Source organism: Neopsephotus bourkii, unplaced genomic scaffold, assembly GCF_033783945.1.
Source record: "Neopsephotus bourkii isolate Nb327-2 ecotype Australia unplaced genomic scaffold, CSIRO-AGI_Nbou_v1 NB_1113, whole genome shotgun sequence".
NCBI lineage: Eukaryota > Metazoa > Chordata > Aves > Psittaciformes > Psittacidae > Neopsephotus > Neopsephotus bourkii.
Genome location: NW_026901600.1, coordinates 237,765 through 258,735, shown reverse-complemented (window position 1 = coordinate 258,735; position 20,971 = coordinate 237,765). Strand labels below are relative to the sequence as shown.

Below are 20,971 nucleotides of genomic sequence, written 5' to 3'. Positions count from 1 at the left end.
GGAAGAGCTTCTGCCTAAGAGCTCATCTCAGTCTCCCCTCTGGCAGGTTCAAGCCATTCCCCTTGGCCTGTCCCTACAGGCCCTTGTCCAAAGCCCCCTCTCCAGGTTTCCTGCAGTCCCCTTAGGCACTGGAGCTGCTCTCTCTCGCTGGAGCCTTCTCCATATCGTACTGTTTATATATTATCTAATTATTTTTAAGTGTTGTGTTCCTTTTTTTCTACCCCAACCCTTCAACAACTGTTGTGAATAAGACGGAGAAACAATCAATTTTCTAAGTTTTTATACATAAAATTAAGGCTGGAGTCTTCATTACATAGCAACTGCCATTACATTAATTCCATGAAGAATGTTTCTGGAATGGTAATTAAAAATAGCTAATAAAAAATAACCAACACCAGACCTCCCACCATTAAAAGAAGGTTTCAAAAAGGTTCACCGGTTTTGAAAGCAAAGATTTTCCCCTGACTTTTGTGTCTGCATTCTCTTTCCTGGAAACAACAGCACTTGGATAGCAGAAGTCTTGGAAGTTTTCAATCTTTGGGTTTGGTTTTTTTTCCTTTTTAAACTGACTCAAATTCTCTCTGCCAAGCAGTGTACTTCTGGCTTAGATTCTTTGCTGATGGCTTGGTGTGGGTGATCACATCCAGGAAATCTGCTGTGGTAATCGTGTCTAATTGGATCACGGGTAAGTTACGGTTACCTGAAGAGAAGAGAATTGATTAAATACTGCTGTTATTGCCAGAAGACATTCTTTTATGTCCCTGCAGGTATTGGGTTTGCCTGACAAGGTTTTGGTAGTGGCTGGACTACAGCAGCAATACCTCTGGGGTAATGTGTTTAAAGAGGGGAAAAACCCCTGTGTAACTGCAGCTCAAGAGAGGAGTGAGAACATGTGAGAGGAACAGCCCTGCAGAAAGCATGGTCAGTGAAGGAGGAGGTGGGAGCTGCTTTAGGCTCTCAGGCAGAGGCTGTCCTGTGGTACAGACTGTGGTGAGGCAGGCTGTGCCTCTGCAGCCTATGGAGGTCCATGGTGGAGCAGATGTCCCTCTGCAGCCCATGGAGGCCCACACAATGGAGCAGGGGAATGCCAAAAGAGGCTGTGACCTCGTGGAGGCCTGCACTGGAGCAGGCTCCTGGCAGGACCTGTGGCCCATGGAGAGAGGAGCCCACACTGCACTGCGTTTGTTGTCAGGGGCTGTGATCCTGCAGGGGATCCACATTGGAGCCATCTGTTCCTGAAGGATGCACCGATGGAAGGGACCCCCGCTGGAGCAGTTCATGAAGAACTGCATCCTGCAGCAAGGACTCCTGTTGGAGAAGTTTGCCCGCGCTGGAGCAGGGGAAGAGTGTGAGGAATCCTCCCCTGAGGAGGAAGGAGCAGCAGAGACAACGTGTGATGAACTGACCACAACCCTCATTCCCCATCTCCTTGTGCTGCTGGGGGGGAGGAGGCAGAGAAACAGGGAGCAAAGATGAGCTCAGGATGGAGGCCGGGGTGAGGGAAGGATGGTTTTTAAGATTTGGGTTTATTTCTCATTACCCTGTTCTGAATGGTAATAACTCAAGCTCACATCCCCATGTCAACTCTGTTTTGCCTGTGGCAGTAAATGGTGACTGATCTCTCCCTGTCCTTAACTCAACCCAACGATCCTTTTGTGATGCTTTGTCTGCTCTGTCCAGAGGAGGAGGGCAGTGATGGAACAGCTTTGGTGGACACAAGGCCACCAGCCAGACTCAACCCACCCCACTACCTAATGCAGCACTTCCTATAGGAAAACAACAGAATAAACCCAGTGACATGAACTAAAAATTGTATCTGTGCACAGACACTGACAGCTTTAAACAGAGCCCTGGTTTTCAGCAAGGTCATCTTAGGTAGATGTTTAGAAATCCAGGGTTTACAATGTCTCCACGCAGATGACAGAGCTCCACCTGCTGGGGTTAACGGTAGCATCTCTAGAGTTACAGAGCTACGGCAGCACCTCCCAGAGTGGATTCCCTTCTCAGAGCTTTGGTACCTGGCTTATGATTTTCTAGAGCATCGAAGATTTTCCTCACAGGTCTCATGGCTGCTTCCTTGCACACGAGTTTTATGTCAGAGCCGGAGTACCCATCCGTTTCCTAGGATGGGATCAGAAGGGTACATTACAGCTTACAGATGTATAAATCGGACAGGAATGGGGCTTACGCTTTACATAAATATACATAAAATATCTGTAAATTATATTGTCTGCAATATATATCCATGTATATATATATATACACACATCTATATTTTTATGTGTACCCTCCCTTCAACATCACGTTGCTTGTTCTTGTTTTGAATGCTCACAGTACCTTCTAAGAGCAAGGAAAATACTGGAACAGGCTTCACTGGCACAGGCTGACAAAAGAAGTGATAAATGCTCCATTCCTGGCAGTGTCCAAGGCCAGGTTAGACAGAGCCTTGGGGGACATGGTCTAGTGTGAGGCGTCCCTGCCCATGGCAGGGGATCTGAACAACATAGAATCATAGAATAGTCAGGGTTGGAAAGGACCTTAAGATCATCAATTTCCAACCCCCCTGACATGGGCAGGGACATCTCACTCTAAACCATATTACCCAAGGCCTCATCCAGCCTGGCCTTGAACACTGCCAGGGATGGAGCATTCACAACCTCCCTGGACAACCTATTCCAGTGCCTCACCACCCTAACAGGAAAGAATTTCCTCCCTATATCCAATCTAAACTTCCCCTGTTTAAGTTTGAACCTATTACCCCTTGTCCTACCACTACAGTCCCTAACGAAGAGTCCAATCCCAGCATCCCTATAGGCCCCCTTCAGATACTGGAAGGCTGCTATGAGGTCTCCACGCAGCCTTTTCTTCTCCAGGCTGAACAGCCCCAGCTTTCTCAGCCAATCTTCATATGGGAGGTGCTCCAGTCCCCTGATCATCCTCGTGGCCCTCCTCTGGACTTGTTCCAACAGATCCATGTCCTTTTTATGTTGAGGACACCAGAACTGTACCCAGTACTCCAGGTGAGGTCTCACGAGAGCATAATAAAGGGGCAGGATCACCTCCTTGGACCTGCTGGTCACACTCCTTTTGATGCAGCCCAGGATATGGCTGGCTTTCTGAGCTGCAGGCGCACACTGCCGGCTCATGTTCATTTTCTCATCGACCAGCACCCCCAAGTCCTTCTCCTTGGGCTGCTCTGAATCTCTTCTCTGCCCAGCCTGTAGCTGTGCCTGGGATTGCTCCAACCCAGGTGTAGGACCTTGCACTTGGCACAGTTAAACTTCATGAGGTTGGCATCAGCCCACCTCACAAGCGTGTCAAGGTCCCTCTGGATGGCATTCCTTCCCTCCAGCATATCAACCGAACCACACAGCTTGGTGTCATTGGCAAACTTGCTGAGGGCGCACTCAATCCCACTGTCCATGTCAGTGACAAAGATGTTAAACAAGACCGGTCCCAACATTGATCCCTGAGGGACACCACTCGTAACTGGTCTCCAGCCGGACATTGAGCCACTGACCACAAGTCTTTGTGTGCCGCCATCCAGCCAGTTCTTTATCCACCGAGTGGTCCATTCATCAAATTGATGTCTCTCTAATTTAGAGACAAGGATGTCGTGTGGGGCAGTGTCGAACGCTTTACACAAATCCAGGTAGATGACATCAACTGCTCTACCCCTGTCCATCAGTTCTGTAGCCCCATCATAGAAGGCCACCAAATTGGTTAGGAAGGATTTCCCCTTAGTGAAGCCATGCTCGCTGTCACCAAGCACCTTGTTGTTTTTCATGTGCCTTAGAATACCTTCCAGGAGAATCTGCTCCAAGATTTTGCCAGGCACAGAGGTGAGACTGACTGGTCTGTAATTCCCTGGGTCATCCATTTTCCCCTTCTTGAAAATGGGGGTTATATTTCCCTTTTTCCAATCATCTGGAACTTCACCTGACTGCCATGATTTTTCAAATATGATGGCCAGCAGCTTAGCAACTTCATTCGCCAGCTCCTTCAGAACCTGCGGATGGATTTCATCAGGACCCATGGACTTGTGCACATGATCTTAAGGTCCTTTCCAACCCAAACCATTCTATGATTTTAGTACTGGGTATTTTCTTTCTAAAGGGAAATTTGCTGTAGGTTAAATAAAACCCACCTTTCTGTGTCCATTCCTGGCTTTCCTATTAATATAATACCTGTGTTTCCTTATTAACATCTGTGAAAGAAAAACTGAGCAGCGTTGTGTCTGTGAACAGGCATGAAGAGGGCCAACTGAGTAAGCTGCAAGGTATTTTCAAAGAATCTAGGATGTGACAAAGGGCTAAATGAAGAAAGCCTGGGTATCAAGTGAATCTCTTCACTGTCTAAATGCTCTTTTCTCCTGCAGCAGTGGAGCTGTGGCAAACCTTCCCTATACAATTAACTGTTCATTACCCTGATGAATTGGAAGTGCTCCCAGCCTGGTGAGAAGAGTAATAAAATATACTGCTACTGGAAGTCTCCCTGTATTTAAGGCTGAAAAGCTGGCCCGACTGAGGGGTTCAGAATACACCACTTTGCAAGCAGGGCTGTGAGAAACTAATGATCTCCATGGGCAGGAACATGCCTGTGAAACACTAAGTGGTGTGCCTCACCCTTTGGCTGGAGCCTCAAACTGAGCTGAGGTCCTTCCCCCATCTCCATATGTCACAGATGTGTAATTCCATCAGTGTGGATGATGAGTGTCACTTGCACATGGTTCCCACCCAGGAAGACCTGAAGCATCAACCCTAGCTGCAGTGCTGTCTCACCTGGCCCAGCAAGCTGTAGTCCAGGTCTGTTCTCAGCTCCACTGCTCCGCTGTTGCTCACAGGGGGCAGCCAGTGCTGGATCATCACCTGCCGTGCCTCTTTGCTAGGGAGGTCTACCAAAATCCTCTTCTCCAGACGCCGCAGCATGGCAGAATCCAGCTCCCTGCAAACAAAGGAGGAGAAGAATTGTCTCAGTGCATCTTATTGTGGAGACATGGCTTCGGCAGCAAGCTACTCGCTGAAGGGACTGACATTTTTGAACCCCACCTGCAACTGTGTCAACCTAATTTGGGGAAATAAAAAGAAGGAAAAAGAAGGAAAAGGTTAATTATCCAGTGTATTCCTCTTCAGTCTGTTAGTAAAGAGATGCTGGCTTGCAACAGGCTGAACAATAAGAAAGAGAACTTTTAGTTATCATCCCTGGATCTGGTACTCCTATGCAATAAGTCTAGTCAGTAACAACCTCTCCCTTTCTCCCTCTGCTATTAATTGTCTGTCTGGGGCACTGTCAGGACTAATTACTTGCTTAGTAGGTATAAAATACAGACTGGAGGTGTTGGATATGAGGGCAGTGTTTATGACAGAATGAGACGTCGATCTGAGACTGCTCCTGCAATACAGATTATAACTGATAAGCCAAAAGGAAAATATCCTTATAAAAAGGATGAACAGGCTGCATAAATGTGTCAGTGAGCCAAACCCCATGATGCTGTTAACATCAACACTGATAAAGGTATTTTACAAAAAAAAAAAAAAAAAAAAAAGGTAAAACACAAAAGACTGGGACTACTCTTCATTTTTGCTTGCTTGTGATGCACGAAGGAAGCTTGAAAGAAAAATGAATGTTTTTCTGTTCTTTTCTCAGTGTGTTTCATCACCATCCATGAACAGTCCTTCGGGCCAGTGTCCACAGATTCCACCAAGTGTCAGGAGTCCTGGTACACCCGGCATGCCAACTTCGCTCAGACACACATCCAAACAGTTCATTTTAATACATTTTTTTCCCCACAATTATTTTCAGTTGTTTGCACCTAACAGTAACACAACCAAACAACTGAATACAAATTCCTACTCTGGTTCATCCCTTGCCACTTGTGTAATGGGAATGGTCTATTAGTACTCCAATCATCAATACAATTTTCAACAAGAAATAGCTGTTAGTAAATATTTACTCAGTTATAAGTCTCCAGTGCCTTCCAGGAGCTGCTCCAAGCTAGTACCCTTCCAAGTGCTGTACCCGTCTTTCTCTATTGGCCCCATTCAGTCACAGGCTTGTTATTTCTGTTTAAAACACAATTCAGTCCTCACACCTGCTGAGAAACTCATCAAGGAGAAACTCGCTCCAATGTGTCTTGTGCAGACAGAAAACCGGGAGCCCCAAGCACCATTTCCACCCTTGTTGGCTGAGCAGGAGCAACCAGGGAGGGTTGTGTCTGTAGTCTGTGACTGCAGATTCACATAAATAAACCTGCCTCCACATACCCCAGTTCCCTGGGTGAAATCTTTTTGCCAGCAAGGCCAATATTTAAGCAACACTTCTTGTATGGAACTCCTCTTTAATTTACAGGGAGCTTGAAGCCAGGTCAAGACGGATCTATAGCACACCAACAGAACTTTATTTCTGTCACCTTTGGTGATTTGTCCTTTTTTTTTAATGGCAAATATTTTCTACTGGCCTAGCACATGATAAAGAAAACCAAAATGGGCTTCCAAATCTGCATATGGGTGCCTGCATTCCACAGACCTCAGCATGGCCAGCTCTCAGATCAGTGCAAGTAGAAACATTTTCTACTGTGATGTGGCAAGGCACTGGAATGGGTTGCCCAGGGAGGTTGTGAATGCTCCATCCCTTGCAGTGTTCAAGGCCAGGTTGGACAGAGCCTTGGGTGACATGGTTTAGTGTGAGGTGTCCCTGCAGGGGGGATGGAACTGGGTGATCTTAAGGTCCTTTCCAACCCAAACCATTCTATGATTCTATCCCTCTTCACAGAAAGGACCTCTTGGTTTGGGAAAGCTTGTTCCATGTGTGCTGAGCCAAAAGCAATGAAAGCAACAATCAGAAAACCAGATCAATAGAAGTCAGAGGACAACAGGAATTCACTCAAAACCCCAGAATTAAATACCATAGTTTGTTAATCAATGGTTGTTGGTATACTATTATTGATTTTTTAAGATGTTTAAGATGCCATCCAGCATTCAGTGCAACATGTCTCACACAGGGTCCCACCCAGAACAAAGAACCAGGTTAGTCCCCACTCTCCTTAAAAATGTATTTTTCAGCTCAACTTCTCAAAATTGCTTTACTTGTCTGGAAATAATTACTCTCTGGCTGACCAACCCCTTGGCTTATTTATCCATATTATCATCCTCTGCATAAACAGAGTAAAATTGGAAACTTTCTAGGTAAAAGAACAAATTCTGTGTATCAGTGCGTTTGGTGAGGGTGCTCATGAAACTGTGATCTTGGGGGTCACCCCAGGAGTGCTCTGAAGCTGCTTGTTGGCTAAAGAGAAAATTAAGACAGAATATTTTTATCTTAAGTGTTTAGGCTGTTGCTAAATTGTTTTGTTAGGAATCAAATGCACGGTTAAAGGACACTAACGAGAATACAATAATAAGCACTAAGCCAACCAAAATATTCTCTCAAACAACAGCCAACAGAAGTATTAAGAAATGCTCATGAAAAGACACCTGTAAAAGCAGGTGACTTTATGGAGCTTTCCCAGATTGACATCAAGAGGCATCATGCTACTTTATCACTCCCAAATTTCATGAAGATAAGCAAGATAAACATCTATTTTCATTTCCAGAAAGAAAAAGCGTAACAAATGTATCTTAGGCAGAAATTAAAAGACCTCAAGAACTCCAGAGATGAAATCCAAAATGGTAAAAGAGCTGACTGGTCCATAATTACTCCCTGCTTAGTGCAATCATCACTGCAGTGCTCTAGATGAAAAGGCACCAGGAACAAGGGAACTTCATCCCTCCTACTTCCCACCCTCCTGTGCAAATGGCCTGAGCAGAATCCACATAAACTGAGGGCTTGGTCTCACTCCATGTCTTAGGGCTTCCCCACACCATCCTCTGCTCTTCTTCCTCGCTGTCCTCCACCACACACCGTGCACTGCTAAAAGCGAAGGAATGGCTTTGTTACGGTGTAATCACAGAATCATAGAATGGTTTGGGTTGGAAGGGACCTTCAAGATCATCCAGTTCCAACCTATCTGATTTGGGTTTCACAGCCCACCTCTCCTTCTATCCATCTTGGCCACGTGCTCATAGCTCCAATGGGACTAGGCTCAGACAGAAGCAGAGTCTATCAGCCTGCTCCAAAGTTTCACCCACCATGAAGGTGAAGGAGAAGAAAGCAGCACTCCATGGAAGTTGAATTAAATGCACTAATACCTTAGGAAATATTCACTGCATGGTTAAGGATCACTATTTCTTTGTTAATGAGGCCTTTATTTAATTACATTGAACCATTTCAACAAGTAATTTGTCAATAGAAAGTGCCTTGCTGATGAGTAGCAGGAAGTGGGACTGGGCAGCAAGCATTGGCTGAAGGGGAAGATCAATAGCTGTAGCTTAAAGACAGAATAAAGAGCTTTGTTTAGGCTTCTTTTCATTCATCTAAAAGCAGCTTGGCACTAGTTTTTTTCCATGATCAATAAGTATCCAAGTTAAACAAATCTCTTGAAATCCAGCTTAATACCAAATGTTTGCAAGAACACAGGGCTATTCTGTGAAGCCACAATCTCAGACTGTGGTACTAGGGATTCTGAAACTTCGTTATGAAACATCCCTATGCAGCTGAAGTCTGCGTGTTACAGCAGGACTGAATGTCACCTAACGTACACAAAAATAATCTGTAAGCATATAGTTGATATCTTAAAAGGGGTTCAAACCCGTCTGACCTCTCTGGGAGCAGATACTCCCAAATTCCTCAAGGTTTAAGCTTCAATGACAATGTAAGATGCTCATGGCTTTCACTAGCTTTCCGTCCCCTAAACACCTTTCTAAGGATGCACACAGCCACATCTTAAAGCATGTTCTCTGCAGCAGGGATATTTATGCCAGACAGCCTAGTTTAAGAGAGGGCAAAACCCAACCTGCCCATAAGCAACACTGTGAAAGTCCAAAAGGAAATTCTAACCTCTCAGGTATAGAACTGTGAAAAGCCAGACCTGGCTTCTCACAGTGTCTCAGCTGCCACCCTCAAATCAACACAGACTGCTTTCTGTGGGAGGAGAAATCTTGTCATTTTGGGTCTTTCTTAAAACAAACCCTGTGTCATTTTTGATGTTTCAAAGAAGCAGTTTTGCAGAGTTTAGCACTTCAGAATTGAAAAAGGGTCCAAAATCAAATGTGTAAACCACTCCAAACTGTATTCTACACTTTCTGCACGACTTTCCAGAAAGAGTTTATTGATTGCAGAAGGCAGACACATGGTAACAACTCAAGCACAGGAATATCTTTCCTCAGAAGCAGAAAGAGGTCAGCTCCATGTTTCATTAACACATCTCCAAGATCCCTACATCTAGCATTAGCCACACGCTGACCTTCAGACCCTTTGCTGTCTCTGAACTCTTCTTCAGTGGGTTTCAAATACCCAGTTTTTCCTTTCAAACCGATGTGCAGGAGTAGAAAGACATGAATCCTCTAAAGACATCTGATCCTTTTTAATACTGCCATGCTGCAGCATCACATGTGAAGCTTTGGTGCTCACAGGATAATTTCAGAGACAACAGAAAGGTGCAAAGCACTGCTCAGAGTTTCTCTTTTTTAAAGGGTAGTGATACTACAGTATCAACATCTATAGCGTAAAAAAAACCCAATTGAGTTATTAATGTATTAATTCTCTTTCAAACTTAAACAGCTACTATGTGTGTGAACAGTTGTTTTTCAGCATTTTGTTACACAACTAGAATGCAACTGAGTCAAATTCTGCTCAGTTCCTTTCATGTAGATACTGTAACACAAAATGGGGTGGATTTTGTACTGATCTAAATTCATGAGTTTGTTCAAGACATAAATCCCCCAAACCAACACACAGACTCTGCTATTACTGCTGTAAGAGCCAGTGATGGGTTTGTATTCATGCTGTTGGGTCAGGGTAGGAACCACCCTAACTTGTACATTTAATTCCTACATGAATTTTAGGTGCCCATATAGCTATTCTCCAAGTTAAAGGGCCTGTAAGCCCTGGGCAGGCCATAGAAAGTGGCAGATGAAAGCTTCTGGTTATGTTGCCACTTTGGCACTTGAATTTCAGCAAGGGCTGTCGGAAGCACTGCTCTTTGGCTCTGTGGGAAAGTAAGATTTTATATAAGGAAGGAAAATGTAGAGGGAAAGGCAGACTTGTAGAAGGAGGTAGACTGGCTGTCCTCCCATGACGGACAGAAACTCCAGCCTTTACATTAGAGAAGAACTGTCTAATTCTCAACTGAGTCTTAGGTATTTATTTCAATTTGTCTAATTTTAATGAGGGATACCGAAGGGTTAACACACTGCCTGTTTTTATGCAGCAACTGTGTCTCTGTGCCTAGAAGACCATTTCCCTTTGGCTTTCTTACGTTCAGAAGAGAGAAATAATTAAAATTACCTTCCTGGTACCTAGATGATTAGTGAGCTACAAATCAGATTGTTAAAACTAGCTGTGCTTAACCAACAGCCATTGTTATTCTCATGTACCAACTGCAACCACTGGGGGTCGGACTAGAGGGTGGGCGTTGGACTAGGTCATCTCCAGAGATCCCTTCCAACCCTAACAATCCTGTAATTTGATGATGTTTTGTATGAAAGAGGAAGATATTTTACAATAGTTCAAATGAATGACCAAGTCAGATAAACATGCTGGCTCTGGCAGTGGCCATGGCACATGAGCTGGCCATTTTTTCCTGTATGTTGGATTCCCCTGAGCATCCACAGTTGTTACACTACAAATATTACCTTCTCACCCCATCCCTTCCTGTGTCTTGCCCTCAATACATGGCCTGCCCATTTTCAGTACAATGCGATGAAGTGCCATAGTTCCAATCTTAAAACTTTTATTCTTTTATTCTAAATGATGTTAAAGAAACTGGACCATTTTGTCCTTCAACTTTTCAAAGTCGCATTTCACACAAATAAAATCCAACATTCCTACTTATGGAATATCCTAAGTACTAGATGTTTTAAGCACCTTACAGTTCCAGGCTGAAACCCTTCTTAACTTAAACATAGTAAATAACTTGCCTATAAAGTCAAATACTCCATTTTAAATATTAGCAGCTGGTAAGACTAGCATATGTTGACTTTATTATGGATTATTCTCATGTGACACAAATAGAAAGAATTGTAGAGTTTAAAAGTAAAAGCTCCAAATTAATCTTTAAATGCTTTAACCAAATATCAAGGCTTTTTCTGCAGAAGTCTAAATAAAATCTTTATCTGTGCTTAGAAGCTCATGCAAATGTATTCAAAATGTACTCTCTGGATCTCTTACCATGGCAGATTGGAAGCTGCTAAAACAAATACAAGATCATCAGATCGGGCCAAGCCATCCATCTGCACCAGTAATTCTGTTTTCATCCGCCGACTTCCTTCATGTTCACCACTACCAAGATTCAGAGAAATATTATTTGCTCAGTGCATTAAAGTAATCATCTTTATTTATACAGTGTCATTCACAGCAACTGAGCCCTTGTCACAGTTTTGCCCCACTACAAAGCATTATTAAGCTCCATTAGCTAACATCTAAGCATTAAAAATCAAGCTTTCTAATGATTACTTAAATGGACTCTCTTCAGTGCATTAAAGTGAGGAGAATTCACTAGAATCCACAGAAAATATTTATTTTTTTATTCATATAAATCTCTACACAACACTGACATTTACTGGAAAACAGCTAAAGTTTGGTTGATCTATGTAAGGGAACATTTTTAATATGATAGTTGCCATTAAATAACTAACACAAGGCAAGCATAGGGCAACTACTGGCATTTTTCTGTGAGTTAATGCTAAGTGGCCATAAGAAGATTTTGAATTCAGTATTTTGCAAAATGTTCTATCAAAAGCGAACAGAAAAATATGTTATATTTAAATTAAAAATGGGGCAGACACCACATGGAAAGGATCCTTCCTCAAAAACAGAAGGGGAGCTTAAGCAAAGTGGTAAGAACTCTGGCCCTGATCCAGGTAACTGATTTTGCAGGAAACTGGTTTGAACTCTTGGTCCCAGATGTGGAGCTCTTGGAAATTCTGGGATCAAACCCAGAGAAAACATCCAGAGTCTTACATGGTAAAAGCTACAACTCAGGTTTAATGGCTTACTTCTGCAAAAGCACAGACACATTAGTGCCAAGTCAGTATTTAATAAGGATCTGTAAAAACAACTATATAATCTTGGATAAAAATCCTTACTAAAATACATAATCCAGTGATGGTTAAAAGTATTTATGAAGGCAAAATCTGGCTCATAATTAATAGCAATTAACTAACAATTATTACATGTTGTATCTTTACAATATGGCATATTGTGTTTATAAATCTTTGTGAGTATATAATTTACAGTACATGAAATCCACTGTAATGGGCTTCTAATGGATATAACAGTATTTTTATATTTCTCCTGCTTCTTCCCCATCCCAAAGTTTTTCAATCTGTTTTTAACAATAAACTGTCTATGCCCTGGATGACAATAATGACATCCTCCCATTCCTGCATCTGGAAGTCACAGCAACGCCGCTTAAATTTGTCCCATTAATGGAAATGTCATTCCACTGTGTACACCCATCTTACCCTGTTACACCTAAGCTTGTCCAGTGTCACAACATCAGCTGCTTCTTACTCACCTCAGACAAGTCATCTGTTGTTTCCTCCCCAAATTTCCACTTCAAATCCCTCATTTTGAAACACAGCACCACTGGTTACACACTCTTGCACTTCCCTTGTGCTACCAGTCTCGCTGAACCCATAGTCCCTTGCTAATCTGACACAACCTTTCACACTTGCGTTTCTACTGATCTCATCTATTGTGAATGGAACAACCACTACATCTTGCTCTTTAAATCCCCACAGCATATGCAACATTTCCATGAAGCAGTACTTTCAGAGCTGATTGACAGGCATTCTGACAGTAACACACTGTGAGGCTCTGACAGCTGACAACAGAACAAAAGAAAAATTGCTTAATAAAAAGTCAAGAAAATTAACCATTAGCACTCGAAGTAATTATAATGTCAATAAAGTCTAAAAGACATGTCTTCCAGAGACACAGTCATGCTCCTGCTGAAGTTGATAGAGTAGCCTCAGGCTCTAGTTTAGCTACGATTTATCTCTAACAGGTACACTCTGTGATTAAACATTGGTCAGCACCTGGACACACACAGAGTACTGAAAAGATGCAGTAGAAAGGGGAAAAATATTATCCTAAAGCCATAGGAAGTAGTCTCATCAGTTACCCAGAAGCAGTGCCTCTTTGACTCATAACTGACTCCAGCTCATCCAAGAAAATTGTGGAAGGAGCATGGTACCGGGCAAGCTCAAATAATACCTGTTTAGAGAGAAGAGTAAATGTGAAAGAGAAGATAAACTTACACAAAAAGGCATTAAGGACACTGGACAGAAGATAAATTTAACAGCATCCATTTTCTAAATTCCTAGGACAAAAGGGGTATCTGCTGGGAAAAAGCTCTGGGTAGGCTGAGGGTCCCTGAGTCCTCTCAGATTCTCAAAGGTCTGTAAAGGAAGTATAAAGAACACAGCCCTATAATCGTCTCTATATGTATATAGAGATAATAAATGCACTCATGGGACCTCACTTGGAGCACTGTGTACAGTTGTGGTGTCCTCAACATAAAAAGGACATGGAACTGTTGGAATAAGTCCAGAGGAGGGCCACGAGGATGATCAGGAGCTGGAGCACCTCCCATATGAAGACAGGCTGAGAAAGTTGGGGCTGTTCAGCCTGGAGAAGAGAAGGCCGCGTGGAGACCGCACAGCAGCCTTCCAGTATCTGAAGGGGGGCTATAGGGATGCTGGGGACTGTAGTGGTAGGACAAGGGGCAACGGGTTCAAACTTAAACAAAGCAAATTCAGGTTAGATATAAGGCAGAAGTTTTTTACTGTAAGTGTGGTGAGGCACTGGAATAGGTTGCCCAAGGAAGCTGTGAATGCTCCATCCCTGGTGGTGCTCAAGGCCAGGCAGGACAGAGCCTTGGGTGACATGGTTTAGTGTGAGGTGTCCCTGCCCATGGCAGGGGGGCTGGAACTGGATGATCTTAAAGGTCCTTTTCAACCCTAACTATTCTACGATTCTGTAAATATTTCTGGATAAATCCTATCAGAGTATCCTGTGAATAATGGGACAGAAGAAAATGATCATCAGAGAACTCTGGGAACCCCTCAATTGTTACGAGATTAAACATGTATCTTTTGTTGTTGCTCCATTTGTAGTTTGTTGTTGTTTTTTTTTGATATGGATTTAAGAGAAAAAAATACAAGTCATCTGAACCATAATGAAAGAAAATGGACTGGTTCTCTTGATAAGAATCAAGAGTTCTTTTGTTTTTCCTGGTGAAAGCAAACATAATCTTTAATCAAGATTAAAAAATAGAGCATAAAGCTGATACAAAAAATCTGGGTCTGCCATTGGAGAAAGAAATTTCTTCTATATTTCTGTGGACAGGCTTATATTAGAGGTAAGAGCATACTGTCAGTTCTTCAGTGAAGTATTCTTAGGGTTTTTAAATGAATATCACTAACAATATATATTAATTGAGCACTTTCTAATCTGAACACTTAAAAAAAAATTAAAAAAGATAAAATGCACCTTCTACATGTTGGATATGAAGCACAAGGTTTAAATTATTTGCCCAGTCTATGTTTTTATTACAAATCTGAAATACAAAAATCACATCAATACAGCTGAGAACTGAGGAAAACCCGTTGAGTGGACATGCCTACAAATGACTACAAAAGCTCACTTATCCCTCACACAATTTCAGAAGACTCCTGCTCCAGCCTCATGTGATTTTAGGATATAAATTCACACAATACTTCTCTTAGAGCTGTCCTGATCGACAATCTTATTTCATTGTTGGACTCTGCCAAAAACTCAACTAAAGGTAAAATGCTACAAGTTCAGTATCGCTGCAAACGCTGCAGCATGTTCACAAAAACCTTTTTGGATGATGGTGTCAAAAAACAGACTGTCCCTTCCCTATTCATGCCAGAAGGGAAACTTCTAGGAAGCTACTGAGACAGATTTCAAGAGAATCAATAACATAGTAGGTTAATGTCAGAAGAAAAATGTGCTATTTTAAAGGACAAAGGACATATGAAGAGTAATTATGTTGCAGACATTGCCTAAAATTCAAGAGAGATTAACAATGCTTGCAATGCTATTTGCCAAGTGCAATCTGTTACGGTTATTCACTCTCAAGAGCTCTGTATCCATCCGAAGTGCAGCCAACGAGATAAGCGTAAGGGAAGGCAAAGAGCTTAGAGATTTCTTACACCAAAATGGAGCACATTTATAACAGAGATGCTATATTGGGCAAGGATGCTACACTTGAATCCTTGAATGTTTTTGTACCACAGTAGAGCCATGCATGCTAATTGCTAGGCTATATGCAAAAATACATCTGCCCATTTACCATCAAACTACCTTCTTTTAACTATCATCACATCTGCATTTGACTGTAAGATCTTTGTGACACAGGAATTGTTTGCCAATTCTGTGCCCTAAGAACTAAGAATAGTAGTGAATTTGGGAATCCAGATAACATTTTCTAAGGAGACTAAGAGCCAACCCTTGCAGAAAGGATATGAAGTGCTTTGAAACGGTCGCTAAGCAGACATTACTCTACTTAGGAGCTCTGCTTGCCTGTCTGTTATCAGTAAGTCAAGAATAGAATCACAGAATCATAGAATAGTTAGGGTTGGAAAGGACCTTAAGATCATCTAGTTCCAAACCCCCTGCCATGGGCAGGGACACCTCACACTAAACCATGTCTTTAATGAAAACATATAAATATTGGCTTAGTAAAAACCAAGGCCCTGTCCAACCTGGCCTTGAACACTGCCAGGGATGGAGCATTCACAGCTTCCCTGGGCAACCCATTCCAGTGCCTCACCACCCTCACAGTAAAGAACTTCTTCCTTATATGCAATCTAAACTTCCCCTGTTTAAGTTTTAACCCATTACCCCTTGTCCTATCACTACAGTCCCTAGTGAATGGTCCCTCTCCAGCATCCTTGCTGTGTTAATCAGCTTCATCTTACACTACAGAACTAGAATTCCACAGCAAGAATCCATTGTGAGACACCTACAGAAGTGATGTTATTCCCATTTGAAGAACAAGATACGTGCTGTCCAATACAGGAGAGAGCATGAATGTCAGATGAATACTCCACTGTCCAGTTCTGTGCTAAACTCCAGTTCTTCAAGTGGTAACCTGATGTTTGTTATAGTACAATAAATGACAGATTAATTCTTACCCGGACAAGTTTTTCTGAATCACCCCTCCATTTGCTGACAATGGTGGATGCTGATATGTTGAAAAAAGTTGTATTGCATTCTGTGGCAACAGCCTTAGCAAGCAAAGTTTTCCCAGTACCTACAAACAACAGTGTTGAAGAAAGTCTCTAAAGATTTGTTTAGACTCTAAAGGCTGTTGATTCAGTCTCTAAAGAAATACAATGCAAACGTTTGAATAATTCCCCTCATTATACTACCAGTCAGATAGAAACAGTAAAATAGAAGTTATAGAAACATAGAATGATGTGCGTTGGAAGGGAGCTTTGAAGATCATCTAGTCCAATCCCCCCCAAGCTGATCATGACCATCTTCAACTCGATCAGGTTGCTCAGAGCCCCATCCAAGCTGACCTTCAGTGTTTCCAGGGATAAAGCATCTACCACCTCATCTTTACCACCTGTGCCAGTGTTTCAGAGTCATTCACTAGCCCAAATCTCCCTCCTCTTAATTTAAAATCATTACCTTTTGTCCTATCATACAGATTCTACAAAAAGCCTCTGTCTCCATTTTATTGTAAGAACCCTTTAAGTAGTGAAAGGCTGGAATAATGTCTCCCCAGAGCCTTCTCTTCTCCAGGCTGAACAAGCCCAGCTCTCTCAGCCTGTGCTCACAGCAGAGGTGCTCCAGCCCTCAAATCATTGTGGCCCTTCTAGGATTGCCTGGAGAAACTCAGGTAATACAGTGGTGGAAATGCATTCCTCAAATTCTGAAGTACTACATGCTGAAATGGTTTCATGCCTTTGCTGGCAAGTACATCTAAAGATTCACAGGAACAAATGGAGTTTACTGCAGTGACAGTCTTTGCAACCTGGCTCTGGAGGTACTTGTGCCCTCTGTCACTTTCCAGTCATCCTCAAGGTGATAATGCTTGTGTCAGAGTGGAGCATAGGGAGCAGAGAAACTGTGCTGACATGAACAACACTCAGATAGCACAGCAGAGAGCAAGGCTTCCACCCCATTTCTAAAACAACCCCCAAACACAAAAGAAAGAAAGAAAGGACAAAGGACACCTCCTCAAGGAAGTGAGTCCAGATTTATTCATATTTCATAAGATCAGGTCAAGCCAAACTTGATTACTATGGTCCAACCTGAGTGAAAACAGAGATATGAGTTCTCCCTCCTCTGAACCGTTAGTGTAAGTACTCGTTTTGGAAGATTAAGGTGTAGAAATGATCAAGGGTTGTGAGAAAGGAAAATGGACAGGTTTGAGTGCCAGAGATAGACATAATCATCTAACACGATCTCCTTTTATTTAATATTAGAGAACATGTTCTTCATTAACACGTTTGATTTAATTAGCATCAATGATTTATCCATGGGACAAAGCCAGACACAGTGATAAACAGGTGGGGTATAAGGCTCTCCATACCTGGTGGTCCATACAGCAATAATCCTTTCCAAGGAGACAGAATGCCAGTAAACAGCTGGGGGTACTGTGGAAATAGAAAAGTAGTTGAGGATTAAAAACCTATCAATTATAAAAAATGCAAGGGACTCTAACCCTACCTCCACTGCTCCTAACGTGTTCAGGAAATGTAAGAAATTTGAAGAGAGGGGAATAAAACCCCTCCAAAACAATTTGTGTTTGCTATTTGAAATGTGGTTTAAGTGAATTCTTCAAATGCAATTGGTTTGAGATACTCTTCAAGTCATTTTCCACTGAATCAGCCAAATCCAGCACCTCTTACATTACCAAAGGTGCCAAAAAACAAAACCCAACACTAATTCTAATATTGAACGGCCATTTTCCTGTAGGAGAATGGGTACGCCATTGTCAGATGAAACAGGAACAGAAACAGTTTTAACTGCCTACAAAAGCACTGAAATAGACAACCCTAAAACACCACTGTAACTACAAGGAAAATGCTAATGAGACAAACAGTGGTTTTCTCAAAACTATTTAGCTCCTTACCCTTATAGGATAAACAACTGCTTCCTTGACTAGTCTTTTAGCCGCATCCAGCCCAATAATATCATCCCACTTCACATTTGGATTATGGAGATAAATGTCCTGCAACATACACCACATCCTGTTAGTAAAATTTCTTCTGCATTTGGATAATAACCTCTAGCAAAGTAAAATAATTGACTCAGCTATAAAGAGTGCTATTAAGTTATAGAAACTGTATTATTTAACCTTATGTCCCAGGGACCTCCCAAAAGGAAAGCATACACAGCAATCATTTCTACAGAGCTGCTACACTGTGCCTTGTTTCCCCTCAAGCCCCTTGTTTCCCTAAGAGTATATATACTGCTAAATGTATATGCTGAACAGATCTGTTTCTCAGATCTGTTTTCTGACAGTTGCTTTTAGTAACTAACTAACACATGAAGAGCTACCATGACATGAATCTTCACCAACCCTAATATTTTGTCTCTTATGCTGGCAAGTACTGGATGTTTAAAAAGAAGTGTAAGCAACAGGAGTGACATGTTGGTTCATATTTACATTCACCAAAATCTGCAACCAAAGACTTTGATAATTAAAATTACATCTTAGTCTTTGAATTCAAACACCCTCTGACATTCATTCTTAGGCGAATTTCTCTTACCTCTGTTTTGAACATGTTACTCTGTAGTAACAAGTTCCACAGTTCAATCATATGCAATATGAAAATACTTTTCTTTGGTTTAAACTTGACACTCAGTAACTTTACGGCTTATATTCTTACAAGTAACAGCGAAAAACTGCTATTTACTCATACTATAGAAGACTTTGTATGTTGCAGGAAAAGCTGTGAGAAACTCTTAACAGGAGGAAAATATTCCCCTAAGCATTTATCAAAAGATAGTCGGTAATTAGTCTATGCCCTGAAGCACTTACTAAATTAATTTCATTTAATTCATCAAACTTTCAAATCTTCTATGAATCTTTACATTTGCTTTACCAATATTTTGTGGCTTTGAGTTCCAGAGACTAATTGTTCTGCACAGAATATCCTATCCTCAATACAAATACTTTGGATAAATTCTGCTCTCCAATGAAAACAGGCAGTCCCCAGAGACTGAAGAAAAATTATGTGCTTATATCCAAGGGGAAAATATGATTTAATACAATTAGGGAAAATATTTATATAGATTACACTTTCCCTTTTTATTAACAGCAAATGAAGATGAATCAAATTTCTGCTACTAAGTAGAGACTTCCATAACTGTTTCCAAATTAAATTAGATTGTATTGTAAAATAGATACCATGTGCTATTTATTTTTATTGATTTACACAGTGCTGATTACCATAGCAACTAGAAACATACTAGCGCAGTTTACAAAACTTACCATAATGGAAGGTTTAAAACAATTTACAAAACATACCATAATGAAGGCTTAAAACAAGCCTGTTGCTTTTTTCTAAGGTAGCAACAAGAACAATGTTCTTCTAAAGGTATACCATTAATTAAATTTTATTTAATTAAATTTAATGTAATGAGAATTGAATTGAAATTAATGAGCATTTTCTTACTTTAAGGTTGGAAATTTCTTAAGAGGTCAATTCTACTAAAGTGCAAGTGCAAAACTTGCAGACCAAGAATTTCAGCCATACATAGCTATAAAAAACAGTCAGCAAAAGTTTTACAGCTGGTTTTAAGTATGTGTGAGCAAGAGCGGATACCATTTCTGATGCTTATAGAAAGGAAGAGTCATAACACTATCAGATATTGTGATACTCCAAAGACAAGTGCCTTTTGGGTTTTGGAAAGTGATGCATGCAAAACATTTACCTGCTTCATAGCCACTGACCCCCAGTAGCCCAGGGCCTGTTTGCTAGACTTCACCTCAACTCATGAGTGAAATGAAAAGAGGCTGACAATATTGGAATTCCTTCCAGGTACATTAAATAATAGTTGATATTAGCTAATATATTTAAATATCTCTTTTCAGTGCTGTATATAGCAGTAAGAACAAAGGGAAAAGCTATGATAGTCTCATGTGTACAGCATGATTAGATTACATGTTTCCCATTAGAAAGGAATGGGCTTAATTACTTCCTCCCATCGGGAATCAGAAAGAAACATCATTACATAAAGAAATGACCTGCTGGGAGTTGCATGATAAGAAAACATCCTGCACATTCAAGAATAACCACTATCAGTGACAGCAGAAAGAAACAAACAGAATTCTCAGATGACAAAGACAACCACGATCTCTATAAAACCAAAATGGAGATCCAATCTTACTTTGCTTACAACTGTTGCAAGTTCTCTCATCTCACCAGTCATGCCAATAAAAGCACTAAGGGGTTTTAATAATCGTTCCTAAAAAGAAGACAAATGTAAGTTCTTGTCAGACTTCTGTTGTTTTTAAATAGATAAACTATGACATAGTTTCAAAAAAGCTGAGACATCATTATATCTACTTTGAAAGCTGGAAAAATATAGATAATAATTAAGATTTTGAAGTGAGCTATACCTGCAGTAACTCTTCTCATCTGAAAGAATCTAATCCTGAAGTAACATTAAAATGAGCAGTTCTGTTACTGCACACATAGTCCTAAATATGACCTACATATATTAAGAGTGAAAAATATCACTAGGGGTCACTGCATCATCACATTCTGTGTATTGACAGTCTGCAGACTGCCACCACCTAAGTTGGATGCACCGTCTGAGAACCTATGGCTTGTTTCAAGGAGTTATCAGTGAAAATTTCTCTGAACCACCCAAACTCTGT

The 20,971-nt window shown here is 41.4% G+C and overlaps 1 protein-coding gene across 10 annotated transcripts in view; it reads right to left on the bottom strand.

The window, feature by feature from the left end:
- Positions 1 to 265: 265 nt before the first annotated feature.
- Positions 266 to 20,971, bottom strand: part of KATNAL2 (katanin catalytic subunit A1 like 2) — a 32,915-nt gene continuing 12,209 nt past the window's right edge. For 8 of the 10 annotated variants that reach the window (XM_061362286.1, XM_061362288.1, XM_061362292.1 and 5 more), the window contains exons 8-16: positions 20,479 to 20,556; positions 18,215 to 18,313; positions 17,672 to 17,735; positions 16,263 to 16,381; positions 13,223 to 13,314; positions 11,266 to 11,376; positions 4,782 to 4,944; positions 2,019 to 2,121; positions 266 to 700 (exon numbers count right to left, since the gene is read on the bottom strand). In XM_061362286.1, coding sequence (XP_061218270.1) covers positions 561 to 700; positions 2,019 to 2,121; positions 4,782 to 4,944; positions 11,266 to 11,376; positions 13,223 to 13,314; positions 16,263 to 16,381; positions 17,672 to 17,735; positions 18,215 to 18,313; positions 20,479 to 20,556 — 969 coding nt within the window. In that variant the 3' untranslated portion in view covers positions 266 to 560. The remainder of the gene's footprint in view (positions 701 to 2,018; positions 2,122 to 4,781; positions 4,945 to 11,265; positions 11,377 to 13,222; positions 13,315 to 16,262; positions 16,382 to 17,671; positions 17,736 to 18,214; positions 18,314 to 20,478; positions 20,557 to 20,971) is intronic. The other 2 variants (XM_061362289.1, XM_061362290.1) reach the window with 1 other exon arrangement.